Source organism: Opisthocomus hoazin, chromosome 12 (assembly GCF_030867145.1).
Source record: "Opisthocomus hoazin isolate bOpiHoa1 chromosome 12, bOpiHoa1.hap1, whole genome shotgun sequence".
NCBI lineage: Eukaryota > Metazoa > Chordata > Aves > Opisthocomiformes > Opisthocomidae > Opisthocomus > Opisthocomus hoazin.
In genome coordinates, this window is record NC_134425.1 from 15,922,979 (window position 1) to 15,938,084 (window position 15,106).

The 15,106-nt window shown below is 59.5% G+C and overlaps 1 protein-coding gene across 1 annotated transcript; it reads left to right on the top strand.

The window, feature by feature from the left end:
- The first annotated feature begins 722 nt into the window (after positions 1 to 722).
- On the top strand, positions 723 to 14,630 carry MATCAP1 (microtubule associated tyrosine carboxypeptidase 1). Its single transcript, XM_075434119.1, has 6 exons — positions 723 to 1,142; positions 6,087 to 6,230; positions 11,200 to 11,332; positions 11,672 to 11,977; positions 13,062 to 13,159; positions 13,609 to 14,630. Exons 1-6 carry the CDS (start codon positions 723 to 725, stop codon positions 13,771 to 13,773), a joined length of 1,266 nt encoding a protein of 421 aa, XP_075290234.1. The 3' UTR covers positions 13,774 to 14,630.
- The last annotated feature ends 476 nt before the right edge of the window (positions 14,631 to 15,106 follow it).

The window sequence follows — 15,106 nt, forward strand, 5'->3', positions numbered from 1 at the left end:
GCAAGGTGACTAGGGTGACGTTGCAACTGGGGTGGCAGTGCAACTGGGGTGATGATGCGGTCGGGGTAGCAATGGGACTGGGATGGCAATGGGACTGGGATGGCAATAGGACTTGGGGTGACAATGGGACTAGGGTGATGATGCAGCTGGGGTGATGATGTGACTGGGATGTCAACATGACTGGGATGGCAATGCGACTGGGCTAGCAATGGGACTGGGATGGCAATGGGACTGGGATGGCAATGGGACTGGGGTGATGATGTGATGTGACTGGGGTGGCAATGGGACTGGGGTGACAATGGGACAGGGATGGCAATGGGACAGGGATGGCAATGGGACCGGGGTGACGATGCAGCCAGGGCAGCGATGCGACGGGGCTGAGGATGCGACGGGGGCTGGCGCCAGGCCGGGGCCGGTGATGTGCTCAGGGCTGGCGACCCAGCCGGGGGTCGGCGACACAACCGGGGCTGGCGATGCGAGCGGGGTCGGTGACCCTCCCGGGTCAGCCACGCAGCCGGGGCCGGCACCGCTCCAGGGGGTCCCCCCGACCCCTCGGGGGACACCGCCCCCCACCCTCCCCGGAGCAGGCTGCCTGCGGGCGGGGCGGGTCGCGGCGCAGAGGGGCGAGGACTCTCCCCCACCGCTCCTCTCATTGGCCGCGGCGCGCCGGGCGCGGCGCGGATTGGCGGGGCGGTGCGCGCGCCGCCGCCGCGGTGGAGGCCATGGCGCCGGGCCCGGGGGCGGCGGGCGGGGGGCTGGGGACCGGCGCCGCCCCGCATCCCCCCGGCCGTCCCGTCCCGCCGCCCTGCTTCTGCCCGTCCCGTTGCCCGCGGGGCACCCGGCGCCTGTCGGAAACCGGCGCCGCCGGGGCGCGGCGGGGCGAAAGCTCGGCGGGACGCGGGGGGTTGCGAGCCGCCGCCTCCCTGCCCCACATCCCGCGAGGGCGGGCGGAGGAGGGCGGCGGCGGGGGGCGGCGGAGCCCCTGCCTGCTCGTAGCCCTGCGGCCCCGCAACGTGGAGGCGGAAAGGGAGCGCTTCTTCCGAGCCAGCTTCGCCTACGACCCGCAGTTCGAGTACGCCGAGCCGGTACCCGCCGCCGTGCTGGACAAGTACCGGGCCGCCTCCGACCGCTTCGTCGCCCAGGTGAGGCGGGACCGGCCCCGGCAGCAGCCCCCGGGGCCCTGGTTACCCCGCCGGGACGGGGCGTGGCGGCGGGGCAGGGTGGGATGCTCGGCCCCGTGGAGGATGCTCGGCCCCGGGGAGGATGCTCGGCCCCGGGGAGGGATGCTTTGTCCCGGGAGGGATGCTTTGTCCCCGGAAGGATGCTCGGTCCGGGGAGGGATGCTTGCTCCCGGAAAGGATGCTTGGCCCGGGAGGAGGAGGAGGAGGGAGGAACCAGGGGGACCCTTCCTCCCACCCCGTCACCCGGCTCGGTACCACCGGGATGCCTCCCGAGTGCGGAGCCAGCCTATGGTACTGGGTTAGACCTCCCAGCCCACTCTCATCCCCACCTCCTGCTCCGGCATCGCCTGTACCCTGCCTTTGGCATGCTCGTCCTGCCATTTCTGAGACTTTTCGGTCATCTGGAATAGCCTGCACTCCATCACCGGTGTGGGCGGTGGTCGTACTGGTGCTGGGTGATGCTGCCAGTATCGGACTGGCTCTTGCTGAGGAGCTGGTGTTCCATCAGGGACCCCTTGCTGCTGTTTTTTTTACGCTCATGGCTGGAGAAGTAGCGGGCAAGGAGCCGGAGCGTGCGGGTGACCACGTGGGAAGTGGTCCTTAGTCTGAATCTGCTGGTGGCTGAGCCCGGTTTGTTTTCTGGGAGGTGCTCCTTAGCCTGAATCTCACAGGACCCCAGAATGTTCGGGGTTGGAAGGGACCTCTGGGCAGCACCCCGTCCGACCCTCCTGCTGAAGCAGGGTCACCCAGAGCAGGCTGCACAGGACCGCATCCAGGCAGGTCTTGAATATCTCCAGAGAAGGAGACTCCACAAGCTCCCTGGGCAGCCTGGGCCAGGGCTCCGTCACCCTCAGAGGGAAGAAGTTCTTCCTCCTGTTCAGACGGAACTTCCTCTGCTTCAGTTTGTGCCCGTTGCCCCTTGTCCTGTCGCTGGGCACCGCTGAAAAGAGTCTGGCCCCGTCCTCCTGACACCCACCCTGCAGATATTTGTAAGCATTTATAGGGTCCCCTCACAGCCTTCTTTTCTTCGGGCTAAACAAGCCCAGCTCCCTCAGCCTTTCCTCGTAGGAGAGATGCTGCTGGTGGTGAAGATCTCCTGGTGGTTAAGTCCACGGTTTGTTTTCCAGAAGGCCTGGAGGTGGCCTGGCGTGGGAGCATCCTTCAGACGTCAGCAGCCGTGGTCAGCAATGAGCAGAGCTGCTGCGGGCTCCGCTTAAGGAGCCTGTGTTGTTTGGCTGAACTGTTTCTGTGGCCGCGGAAATATTCCCCACTTGATCTCTGCCGCGGGCGGCTGCATCCCGGGAAGCCGCTGGAAAGCCCTCGCAGTAAACCCAGGCGTCTCTTCACGCCTCCTCGTCCGGATCTTACCCCCCGCGTTCCAGATAACGGCTGCTTCGCCCCTTTATTGATTGGGGTTTGGATGTTTGCTGATTCCTGCAATGCGTGACGTCCTCTGTCTCGGCCCGAATCGGTGTCCGGGTGGTTCGGGCTCTGGCTGCAAACAGCTTTCCCAGCAGCTCGCTGTTCCCAGTGCCCGCTGTACCCCTGCCCCGGCCAAACTGGTGCCAGCGACGCTGTTGCAGGGGGACGGTCGGACTCCTGTAAGGACCTCGCTGGCTTTTCAGTGTTTTCTTCCCACATTTAAGTGCATTTCGGTCTCTGAGTAATGCGGTCAAACGAGTTGTTCAGAGCTGCTTTCTCTCCTCGCTGTCTCTTTCGGTACAGCCGGCTTATGATCTAGTGAAACCTGAATAATTGAGATTATTTTTCTCTGCGCACTGCTTTGAATGAAGGAAATTTAAGTGTTCATAACCAGCGTGTGTGCTCTCATCCTGGATCCTCAAAGCCTTTGCAAGAGAGATGAGGCATCCAGTCTTTCTCCCAGCTTTTCTCCAAGTTCTCTGGTGACACTGCGACCGGACGGTACTCGTGTCACCGTTCCTTTGCTCGTGCCCTGCGCTAACCTCCTTCCGGCCTCTTTTAGTTTGGGAAACTTTTTTCCTTGCCAGCTAACTATTAGTTATAAGCTGCTTTTATTTTAAAAACCTGCATTAATCGTGGAGCTTAAGTAAATGAGAAATTTTGCTAAGCCAGCATCCTTAGAGAAGAGCAGGTGAACCAACACCAGCTCCTCGCATCCGGCTTGCTGCTCCGCCAGCCGCTCTGCGCGTGTTCAGGGGGTTCTTTTATTTTTTTAATAGAAAATTTAAATAAGCTGGAAGGATTCTTCTAGCCCCGTGGCAGCTCATCACACTGAGCACATCCCTGGTTTGTCACAGGAACGTGCACGGCACCGGCACGGAGTGGGCGCTGGAGGGTTCATTATCCCTCCGCATGTGGTGGGCGCGTGATTTCGGGCTGCCGGAGGATGCTCGGCAGCCTCTCGGGAAGCTCAGCTCGGTATCTTAGGAATTTTGCTCTCTGACAGTCGGTGGGGAGCATGTCCTTCGGTCATCCTGCTCCTGGGCACTGGCTGTGCTGAGTTTCTCTTGGCTCGGTTCTTTGGGTCCCCTGGGAGGAGAGAGCAAGCGGTGGAGCAGAGGTAGGAGGAAGAACTGGTCTTTTTTTCTGCCGCTGTCGGCAGGAGGTACCTTGCAGGGCTGCGAAAACGATCCTCACTGTCCAGCAAACAAATCAAAAAACCCAGACAAAAATAACCAATAACAAAAAAGCCTCCCCAAAACCAACAACGTGAAAAAATCCCTGCATGGCTTCTCCTGGAGAGACACAAGAAGTGACTGGAGAATAAAAACCAGCTGTGCAGAGAGAGCTGTTTGAGGATGGAAAATCAGGACCCGCTGCCGGGGCAGGGGAGGCTGCTCACCAGACACAGACCCATGACAGGGTGCTTGGCGCTTTGAGCGCTGGTGCTGGTGGGGAGCACCCATCTCCTGACCCTGGGTGACCTCAGGGGCGAAGGAGGGGATGGGACCTCCTCCACGGAGTCTGGCCGCTGCCTGAAGCCCGTACGAGAGCAGAGGGGGTTTGCTCAGCAGGAGGAGGAGGTAGAGCATGCACCATTGAGGAGCGGCGCTTGGCCCTGGGCTGGGCCGCTCAGCAGCAGCTCAGCCGGGTTTACAGATGCCATAAAACTGCTGGAAAAACTCTGGAACCGGTGCAAAGTTGTCGTCGTCTGGTTTGGATATTGATAGGCTGGAGAAAGTCACCACTTGAAAGATGCAAACTGACTTTTTGGGAAGGAAACGTGCTAATAAGTGCTTGTATTTTATAGATAGATGCTCCATAAATGTTAATGTAAGTTATCAGAAGGCGGTTGGCGCGCGGTAGACTGGATGTGCTGAGAGCTTGGCCAGAGGAGAGGAAGCCGCGTCGTCGCCAAGGGTGAGACGGCAATGCCCAGCTTTCCGGCCAGGTTTGCCATCCACGGCTGCGTCGAGAAACTCTCAGAGTAAATAAGCAAGCTGATAAAGCTGGACCTCCTCGTGCAAGCGCTAGGGTCTGGAAGGAGAACCGAAAGCAGAAGAGAAGGTGAAAATAATCGCGGCTTTCGCCTCGAGAGACAGCTCAGGAAGTGTGGGCTGGAAGAGTGGTCAGTGAGGTGGATTGAGAACTGGCTGAATGGCAGAACTCAGAGGGTCGTCATCAGCGGCGCCGAGTCTAGTTGGAGGCCAGTAACTAGTGGTGTCCCCAGGGGTCAGTACTGGGCCCAGCCTTGTTCAACTTCTTCATCAATGACCTGTATGAAGAGTTAGAGTGTACCCTCAGCAAGTTTGCTGATGACACCAAACTGGAAGGAGTGGTGAATACACTGGCAGGCTGTGCTGCCATTCAGCGAGACCTGGACAGGCTGGAGAGCTGGGCGCGGAGGAACCTGATGAGGTTCAACAAGGGCAAGCGCAGGGTCCTGCACCTGGGGAGGAACAACCCCACGCACCAGTACAGGCTGGGGCGGACCTGCTGGAGAGCAGCTCTGTGGAGAGGGACTGGGAGTGCTGGTGGATGACAGGTTGACCATGAGCCAGCAGTGTGCCCTGGCTGCCAAGAAGGCCAATGGGATCCTGGGGGGCATTAAGAGGAGTGTGGCCAGCAGGTCAAGGGAGGTTCTCCTTCCCCTCTGCTCTGCCCTGGTGAGGCCCCATCTGGAGTGCTGTGTCCAGTTCTGGGCTCCCCAGTTCAAGAAAGATGAGGAGCTACTGGAGAGAGTCCAGCGGAGGGCTACGAGGATGAGGAGGGGACTGGAGCATCTCTCCTACGAGGAAAGGCTGAGGGAGCTGGGCTTGTGCAGCCTGGAGAAGAGAAGGCTGAGAGGGGACCTTAGAAATGCCCATAAATATCTGCAGGGTGGGTGTCAGGAGGATGGGGCCAGACTCTTTTCAGTGGTGCCCAGTGACAGGACAAGAGGCAATGGGCACAAACTGAAGCAGAGGAAGTTCCAGCTGAACATGAGGAAGAACTTCTTCCCTCTGAGGGTGACGGAGCCCTGGCCCAGGCTGCCCAGGGAGGCTGTGGAGTCTCCTTCTCTGGAGATATTCCAGACCCGCCTGGACACGGTCCTGTGCAGCCTGCTCTGGGTGACCCTGCTTCGGCAGGGGGTTGGACTGGGTGACCCACAGAGGTCCCTTCCAAACCCCATCATGCTGTGATTCTGTGATTCTGTTTCGCTTCTGCTTGGGCCGGTTCCCACAACAGATGCTCGAAAGGGAGATGGAACGTGGACAGAATATACTGTGGGTCGTGCTGGTTGCGTTACGCATCCGTCTGTCCTGGTGGCCGTCTCCAGCTGGCTCGCTCCCCTTGGGTTTTTCGATATTACAGAACCCTGTCTCGCTTCCCAGGCGCCTATCGGAGATTATCTCCGCTGGGTTTCGTTGCAGGTGGGATCTTAGGATGTGTTTGTAAGCGGGGAGGGTGTCTGCGCTGACGCTGGGTTTCTGCGTGCGACAGGCGATCAGGATCATCCGTGCCGTCCTGGAGAAGTACGGGAGCTACGAGAGCTTCGAGGTGGCCACAGGCGGGAGGCTGCTGAGCAAGTGCCAGATCTGGTCCGTCATCCGAAAGTACATGCAGAAGGAAGGCTGCGTGGGAGAGGTAATCCGCACCCCTGCTCTGTCGCTCGGGAAATACAGCGGCAAAGTATTTTCTGATAAAAAAGACTCAGATTAAGAAGTGTTTTGGGTACAAAGAGGAAACTTTTCTACTCTGAGCCATGGAGTCCTTTCATCTCTGGCTTGGCTGCCTTCGCTGTACCCCGCTGTTACAACGTGGGTGCTGGTTTCCCACCCATTTTGCTTGATTTTTTTTTTCCCCCCCACTGTTTGTCTCCCTTTTATGCTTGAGAGAGGAGCTGCTGCTTGTCTGCATGGCCATGCAGGGAGCCTTTTGCTGCCTGTGTGAGGTTTTAATTCCTGCTGTTAGCGGCAGTACGGCAGACATCTCCGACAGCTGCCTTCGCTCGCACGTCCAAAAGCAAAGCTGGGGGCAGAGAATTCCCACTGTCCCGCGGGATGTGCCGGGTCACAGCGCTTCGAAATCCTGAGCTCGGGTCTTAAGGCTGGGAAATAGGTGGTGAAGACATGACGGTCGCCGTGCAGGATGGAGCGGGTGGAAGTCCAGCGTCTCCTAACCCCAGTTTCTCTGTGCCCCCAGCAGCATCCAGCGTGGGATGTCCCACAGCTTCACTCAAGGGGCTTTTTTTTCCCCTTCCTGCCAGCAAGGTGTGGGCAAAACGCTGCCACCATCCTGGGCTCAAGCAGCGAGAAGGGTTTCTGGGCCTGGCTTTGCTTTTTTTGCGTCGTGGGGCTGCAGGGCAGAAGCCCCGCGAGGTGCTGCCTGGAACGGAGGCTTCCTCCCCACGGCCTCTTGCCCAGACTATTTTTCCTAGCTCGGATTTTTCACCAAGCAGGATTATTCACGAGCATCTCCCTGAAGCAGCAGCTTGCTGGGCAGTGCCAGGTGCATTTCATGCCCGCAGAAGCGGTTCCCCGAGCCAAGGACCCCTTGGCTCGCCCTGGTCCCTCCCGGCAGCGTCCCTGGAGTGTGAATTTGGCACCCTGGCCCTCCCAAGCCTTCGCTGAGGGCGGAAGGGATCTCTGCCGATCTCTTCCCATCATGCAGCCGCCTTTTCCTACCCAGGACCAGTCCCAGTACCCAGCCGCACAGCTGGCCGGTCTTACAGACCTGCACTTAGGGCTTGCTGGTTGTGGTCTAGCTCTTGATTTTTATTAATTCATTGAATTCAGCTATTTTGCTCTTCTTTGTTAAGCTAACCCCGAACTGAGCGCTGGCTGGGTGGAAAGCCACCTTTTTTCTTACATATTGGTGTACAGCGGGGTTTCTTCCAGCCCTGTGGATTTTTCCCTTTGCTCAAGGGAGCACAGGGTGCAGTGATGACATTTGCACATCGGCGTGGGTGACACATGGCCCTTTTATCCGAAGCTTTTTGATAAGCGCTTTTAAAACCCTTAAAGCACTGGTTTGTTCACTCCCACCCACTACAGATTTTGCTGAATTTCTCTGGGGCAGGGAAGAGGGAAGGGTTCCATCTGCTCTCGGTACAGCGATGGTGGCAGAGCTTGCTCCCTCAGACAGGACAAAAACCTGCTGCAACTTCTCCGTCGCTGGGAACTGGGCGGCTGGAGACGCGCGTCTCTCTCCTGCGTCCGTGATTCCCGACTTCCGCCTGCCGTGCCCCAGCCGTCCCGCCGTGCCGTTTGCTTCCCTGAGACGTACTCGTCGTGACGGCTTTCTTAAAAAAAAAACATGAAACCAAACGAACCAAGAAGAAACTCTAGTGCGGAGCTTGCGCTGGCCAGGAGAGCGAGCTGCCGGTGCGTCCGCAGCCTGCACAGGGGCCGTCCCGGCGGGCAGCGTGGCCGGGCTGCTGGCGGTCACCGCAGGCAGCTGCCCGTCGTCCCCGGTGCCCGTCGGCGAAGGCAGGATCCCGGCACCGCAGGCAGCGTGCTCGTGGGTAAGCGTTTGCGCTGTCATTAACTTCATGTCTCCAAAAGCGTCTTTGTTGGGGTCTGAGCTGCAGATCCCGAAGCTTTTCTGTTTTGCTTCAGACCCAGGACCAAGGTGACACTGCCAGAGCTCAGAGGTCTCCGTATGGATTTCGGCGAGCTCCCAGCTTGCAGAGGAGAAACCCCTGGCCCCGTCGGTAAGTGCTACGTGGCCATCCCCGGGGTTGTGAAATGTCAATAGCCTAAAGAGCACGAGCTAGCATCTCCTGGGATCCCGTCGGTCGTGCCTCTCCACCTCCACGCTCCTCCATGCCGGCGCTTTCTTGGCACGCGAGGTCCTGAGCAGCACCGAGGAGCTGGGGAGAGAATCACAGAATCATTAAGGTTGGAAAAGACCTCTGAGATCATCACGTCCAACCCCACCACGCCTGCTAAACTATGTCCCCAGGTGCCACATCCACATGTTTTTTGAACCCCTCCGGGTATGGGGACTCCCCCACTGCCCTGGGCAGCCTGTGCCAACGCCTGACCACTGTTTCAGGAAGGAAATTTTTCCTCATCTCCAATCTTCTTGAAGCGGGATGTACCTCTGCTTTAGGGAAGCTCAGCCCCGGGAGGATGCTCGGGTGCCAGCCTGGCTGACAGCAGGGAAGATGCAGCGTAGGGTGCAGGACATAGATGTTTGGGTTATAATAAAAGAGTTTTCTTCAGGGGTGGGAGTTCAGGTGCCAGTGCAGATGGGAAAGGGGAGCGGGAGGTCACCAGAACGGTAGGGATGAGCTGCGTGGAGCATTTACCCCATTTACACTCAATATAGTTAAACTCTGGGGTTTATGCAATATTTCGCCTGCATGGGTGCTCCGAGTGGTCTTTTTGGAGATGGCTTTTGAAATTGCACAAGGGAAACTTGAACCATTTGGGGGTTTGAGCGAGCGGCAGCTTCCCCAGAGCCGCCGGCCAGGCTGCCCCACAGCAGCAGGTCCCGCTGGTGCCTGGAGGAATCCGGCGGGACGTGGCCGAGGACAGGCAACTGGGAAATGAGAAAAGCAGAGAGGAGGAGCTCCTCTGGGAGGGTACTTTTTTAATAGGTCAGGGGAAAGCAAGTTTAAGAATGAGAGCAATTTGCCCTAGGGCAGAAGTTGGTTTTTCTTCATCCAGTTTCCTAAATTCCAACCTCCTTGGGTTTTATTTTTTTCACCTAGGGGCAGTGAAGCATGAGAAGACAGCAAAATGTGGACCTGGCATTGTGGTACACTCCCAGCCAGCTGAGCATCCTGTATCCCGATAGCGGAGCTCTGGCTGGCACAGGGCATTGTCCCGGCGTTCCCTGCGAGAGCCGTGGGTCAGGCGGCAGAGACCTGGGGACCAGGGGCTGTCACAGGGTCCAGGCACCAGTCCTGTGCTGCGGCGTCTTTGAGGGAGCAGGACGAGTGCTGCGACGATGAAATGTATTCCTCGCCTTCTTCCTTGTGGTTTTAACTCCGTCCCCTGGTTCTCCCCTTCCCCTCCTGCAACCCGGGATTTCAGCCACGTCGGATGTCGGGGCCGTATTCCCATCACGCCGATCTGACCGCAGAGATGTGAATTGGTTAAAACCATACCAAAACGGGGCTCGTTTGCACCTCCCTATTTCTGCTGGCGGTGAAGCCATAACCTTCCCCACCCGTCGTAGCTCCAGGTGGGGCCATTGGCAGAAGCTCGTGTTGCTGCCTCAGGTCTTCTCCCCACCAAGAGCCCTCCACGGGAGCTCCTGTGGCCACGGTGATGAGCTTGCAACCTGGAGCATAAAACCAGTTTTAGTCCGGATCGTTTCCCTGCCTGGGTTTGTCCCAGGTCACCAAGGTCTATGGCTGGCCGTGGCAGAGGGCAGTGACACTGCCACCCTTCCTTATTTTGACTTGGTTGCTGGAGACGTGCAGAGGTCAGAAGGGAACCGGTGAGTCTTTTCTGGGAGTTGGAGGGATTGTCCTCCCCCCCGGTGTATTTTAATCCAGGTAAGTGATTGCACTGTAAGTATTTTTGTGCTGTTTGTTTGCCCGGTGGCAGGCTCTGTTACGTTGCGCTTTTGGCTTTCATGGGCAGCTTTGCACAAGAATAAATCTGGGTGAAAGCAAACCCATTCAGTCTCCTCTCCTTTTTAAATAAGAGAAAAGAATTGTCGCGTAGGAACACGTGTGCACATTTCATCCTGAAAAGTGTCAACTGTGAAATCATAGAGGATTTTTGGATTTCAGATGGATGGGGGGAAGAATTTTGAGATGGAACTGGTACGTGTCCGAAGTTCCTGAGCATTGCCACAGCCGAACCTCGGATGCGAGAGCTCCCAGGGCTGCGGCGGAGCCGCCTGTCACCTCCAGTGACGCTGCAGGTCTGGAGGCGGATGGTCAGAAAATGCTGCTTGGCCAGCACGTTAACTCCTGTCAACGCAGAGCGGCTGCCTTGGCTCCAGCACTTCTGATAGCCGGGTTTCCCAAAATAGATGTGTTTTTCCATATATTCTCTGATCCTGTCCCGCCTTGCCCGTCCCTGCTGTGGATCGTGGCCGGCATGGGTGGCTCCTGCTGCAGGGGTGGGCAGGCATGGGTCTGTCCTCGCTGCTCATGTCTTGGAGCCTGGAAAGGGAGAATCCCCGGGAGAGTCCGTGAAAATGGAGCCACAGCCTTGGTTCCCTCACGGGATGTTTGCTGGGGGGCTCGAGAGGTCGGACTCATAACAAAGTGGGCGCTGTTGGTTGTTGAGGGCGGGGTTGATGCAATGACCGAATTTACTGCGCCGTGCCGTGCTAGCGGGGATGCAGGAGCGGGAGTGGGCAGGTCTCCAGGGGATGCCCGTCGCCCGTGGTCACTAAACTGTGCAGAGCCCAAGGGAATGAGCTGGGGGATGGATGCTGGAGCCGGAGGGGTGCTGGAGCCAGGCTGCCCAGGAGCTGCCTGCTCCCCCCGCAGTGCCCCGCTCGGGTTCGCTGCCCGTACAGCTTCATCATCGTCGTCTCTTTCCTCTCAGCACCCCTCGGTGCTGGCAGCGCGTAGAGCCAAGACCCCGCTGAGCGTCTCCTCCTGTGACAGTGCTGATGGCGGTTGCCTCCTTCTTTTCCGCAGGTGGTGGTGCAGCTCACCGATGACCTCCTGTCCCAGGCGGTGATGATGGTGGAGGACAGCCGGCCGACGCTGGCCATCAACCTGGCCGGAGCCCGGCAGCACTGGCTGGAGGGGATGCTGCGCCACGAGATAGGTCAGCGGGGCGGAGCGGGGGGATGCTGTGAGCATCCTTGGGCTGTCACCAGGTCAGCAGCCTGGGGACCACAGGGCGAGGCGATGCATGAGGCAGCCGGGAGGGTTTTGGAGAAGGGGCTGAGGCCACCTGGGTCCCTCTGAGGGTGCGGGGGCCTGGGCACTCACCCATGCACTCCCGCCCTGGGCACCGGCGCAAGCAGATGTCCCATGGCAGCATCTCCAGCCAAGGCTGGAGCTGGCACCCCCGGGGGCTGGGTCTCAGCTCCAACCCCAGCGATGCAGAGAGGGATGTAGGGAGTTTGGGCTTTTTTTGGAGCTCCGGTCGCTCCCTCCCCAGGCACCCACTACATCCGGGGGGTGAACAACACCCGCCAGCCCTGGCACAGCTCCGAGGGCCGCAAGCAGTACAGCCTGAAGCCCGCCAACCCCACGGAGGAAGGCCTGGCCAGCCTGCACAGTGTCCTCTTCCGCAAGCAGCCCTTCCTGTGGCGGGCAGCCCTGCTCTACTACACCATCGAGCGGGCCAGCCGCCTCTCCTTCTCCGCCCTCTTCCAGGACCTGGAGCAGTATGTCCAGGACGCCGGTGTCCGGTGGGAATACTGCGTGCGGGCGAAGCGGGGCCAGACCGACACCTCACAGCCAGGTACCGCTCGGGGACGGAAAAGCCTTTGGGTTTGGGAAGGGATTGCATTGGGGGTTTTTTTCCTAAACTAATAACCTGAGGTGGGGATGTCTTGCTGCTGGGGGGAGGTTGAACGTTACCATTGCCACGGCAGGCTGTGAAATGGTGGCTCTGCACTGCGCTGCGTCCCTCCCCATTCCCCCTCCATTTTAGTCTGGAGAAGAGGAGGTTGAGGGGGACCTTATCGCTCTCTACAGCTACCTAGAAGGAAGGTGTAGCGAGGCGGGTGTTGGTTTCTTCTCCCAGGTAACCAGCGATAGGATGAGGAGAAATGGCCTCAAGTTGCGTCAGGGGAGGTTTAGACTGGAGATGAGGAAGAATTTCTTTCCTGAAAGAGTGGTCGGGCGTTGGCCCAGGCTGCCTAGGGCAGTGGTGGAGTCCCCATCCCTGGAGGGGTTCAGAAAACTTGTGGATGTGGCACTTTGGGACGTGGTTTAGCAGGCGTGGTGGGGTTGGGGTGATGGTTGGACGTGATGATCTTCGAGGTCTTTTTCAACCTTAATGGTTCTCTGATCCCCTGCACCGCTCTCCTGTGGGTTGGCGCTTTAGGGCAGTGATCCTCCACGTGCAGTCCCGGCCGATCAGCTCGTCGGCTGCTGAGGGGGAGGTGGGGAGGGATGGGGCACCCTGGGGAGCCCCGTGAGGTGTTTGGGGTCTGATGGGAGCGACTCGCACAAGCGTGTGGGGAGGCAGCAGCCAAAGGAGAGGAAAGCCTGAGCGTTTCTGGGGATGCATTTAGATTCTTCTGGTGGTTTAACATTAAAAAACCCCCAATGCATTGGGAGGAAGGGTGAAGGCAGCCCAGTGGGAGGTCTGGGGCTCTTGCTGTACCCGGCTGCCTCTGCGGTCCCCGGTGCCACTCCCCTGCGCTCATCCTTTGCAACCCAGCAGTCGTGGCCATGCCACCAGCAACGCCAGAGCCCTGTCATGCTCATGTCACCCCAGCCCAGCACCGTCACGTGTCATGGCGGTCGGCAGACATTGGGGTGCACGGGGGGCGGTGGGGAGCCAGGCTCCCGCTCCCCGGCCTCTCCCGCTCCTCCAGGCTGTTTCAGTAAGGACCAGGTCTACCTGGATGGGATTCTCCGCATCCTGCGCCATCGGCAGACCATCGACTTCCCGCTACTGGCTGCGCTTGGAAAGGTATCAGCTGAGCCCAGCGCCCCGTCCCATCCCCAAGCCGCCTGGGCTCCCTCGGGCCCCTGGTTTCCTGAAAACCAGCCCTTGGCTGGCAGCCCTGCCACTCTGCCTTTCCCAGCACTTAATGGTGGAGCGGGGAAAGGCTGGGCTGGGTAGGACGGGATAATCCGTACTTCTCCGTGGGAGCCCTTCGGGGAGAGGTTTAACCCAGCGGGTGACGTTCTGCGGGCTGCGCTGCTGGCCCTCTGCCTCAGCCGCACCGGTCCTGCTGCCGCCGGGCTCTGCAGCGACAGAAAACGGCCAAATCCGTGGAAATCGCACACCCCGAGCGGCACTGCCACAGGAGGGTGTTCGGGTGGCGGTGGGGGGAACCCGCGTGGGCTGCAGCAGGGCCAGTCACCCACCGAGGTCTGGGATGGGGGGGCTGACCCCATCCCCCTTCCTCCCATCAGGTCTCCTACGAAGACGTGAATCGACTGAAGAAATTTGGGGTGCTGGAGAAGGCCCGCATCCCCCACTTCATGCAGGACCTGGAGCGGTACATGAAGCAGCTAGACCACATCGTCACCACCAACGGCCTGAACGAGGAGGAGCTGGAGCAGCTGCTGCCCGACTGAGGGGCATCCCGCCCCACCCCCCCGCCAAAGCAGCACCCCGAGGCCATAACTGGTGCCATAATTGGATATTTACTGGGGCTGGAGCGTGGTGGAGAGGGCAGAGCCTGGGCCTGCGCCCAGGCGGCTGCTGTGCATGCACCGCTGTGTAGGGTAGCACGGCCAAGAGGGCCGGTGTGCTTAGTGTTGATGTGTCCCCCCGCCACCGTCCCCCTGGGCGTTTTGGGGACGGCTGCGTGGCTTCGGGGAGCCACAGAAGAGGGTTCAGAGGGAGCAAGGGCAGAGCTGGGGAGATGTGCTGGTCCCCCTGAGGTGCAGGAGGCTGGGGTGCCACGGGGTGCTCCCAGCAGAGCAGGGGTCCCTGCTCAGGGCCAGCAGCCAGGGCTGGGGGCTCTGGGCTGGCCCCGGCACCTCTGGCAGGGGATGAGGGCTGGCTCGTACCCACCGATCGCCCCGTGCATGCGTTCCCCACTCCCTCCCTCTTCCCTCATGCCTCCCACCAGCAGCAAGGCGGCCTTCAATCTCCCAAATACCAGTTTCTGCTCTCCCCCCCCCCACCCCGATATTTGCCCACAATTAACCATCGCTTTGCACCCCAGCTCCGGCCGCTCTGCCTGGCACTGAGGCACAGGAGGACTCGGGGTGGGGATCGGGCTCGACGTTAGGAAAAAGCGTGTAATAAAACTGACGTAATGGAAACGACGTGTGGGCGAAGGGTTGCAGCCAGCACCAAAAGCCGAGCTGGCACCTCTGTGAACACGGACCGTGCGTCTCGCTGACACAGGCCGAGCTGCAGGGCACCAAGCTGGTGCGTCCGGCACAGGCAAGGGTCAGCAGGGTGTGTAAAACAACATACCAGGCAGGGACAATGTTAATAAATCAAAACAGGCAAAAGCAGAAGCTGCCCTGAGCTGTTCCTGGTCTCTAACACAGGGTCTCAGCTGCAGTCACGGCCCCCCAGCTGTGCCACCCCAGCAGAGCCCTTTAAAAAAAAAACAAAAACAACAAAACCCATGCAAATGAGCCCCACAGCTTTGGTTTTAGCTTCTTGTCACCTTTCACCCCACTGAGCTCCCCCAAAGCTAGCATAGGCCAGTGCATGGCTCTGGAGAGCCCAGGCTCGATCCCAAAAACTCCGAGCTTGGCTGCAAGCCCACTTCACAGACTGCCCGCATCCTGACCTCGCCGGGTGCGGATGCTGCGGCAGGCAGGACAGGACGGGGCGAACTCGGGAAGGGATCAGATCATTTGTCTCAGGGGATTTTGCTTCCCTCTGGTCCAGGTCTCCAGGAACACGCTGGTGTTTTTCGCAGCTCCCCTCTGCGAGCACCCCTGT

Excerpts from the sequence above, each read along its gene's own strand:
- MATCAP1 (XM_075434119.1), top strand. The coding sequence starts at position 723 with ATGGCGCCGGGCCCGGGGGCGGCGGGCGGGGGGCTGGGGACCGGCGCC. Across the intron at positions 11,333-11,671 it reads GATGCTGCGCCACGAGATAG|GCACCCACTACATCCGGGGG; the intron begins GTCAGCGGGGCG and ends CTCCCTCCCCAG. Across the intron at positions 13,160-13,608 it reads TACTGGCTGCGCTTGGAAAG|GTCTCCTACGAAGACGTGAA; the intron begins GTATCAGCTGAG and ends TCCTCCCATCAG.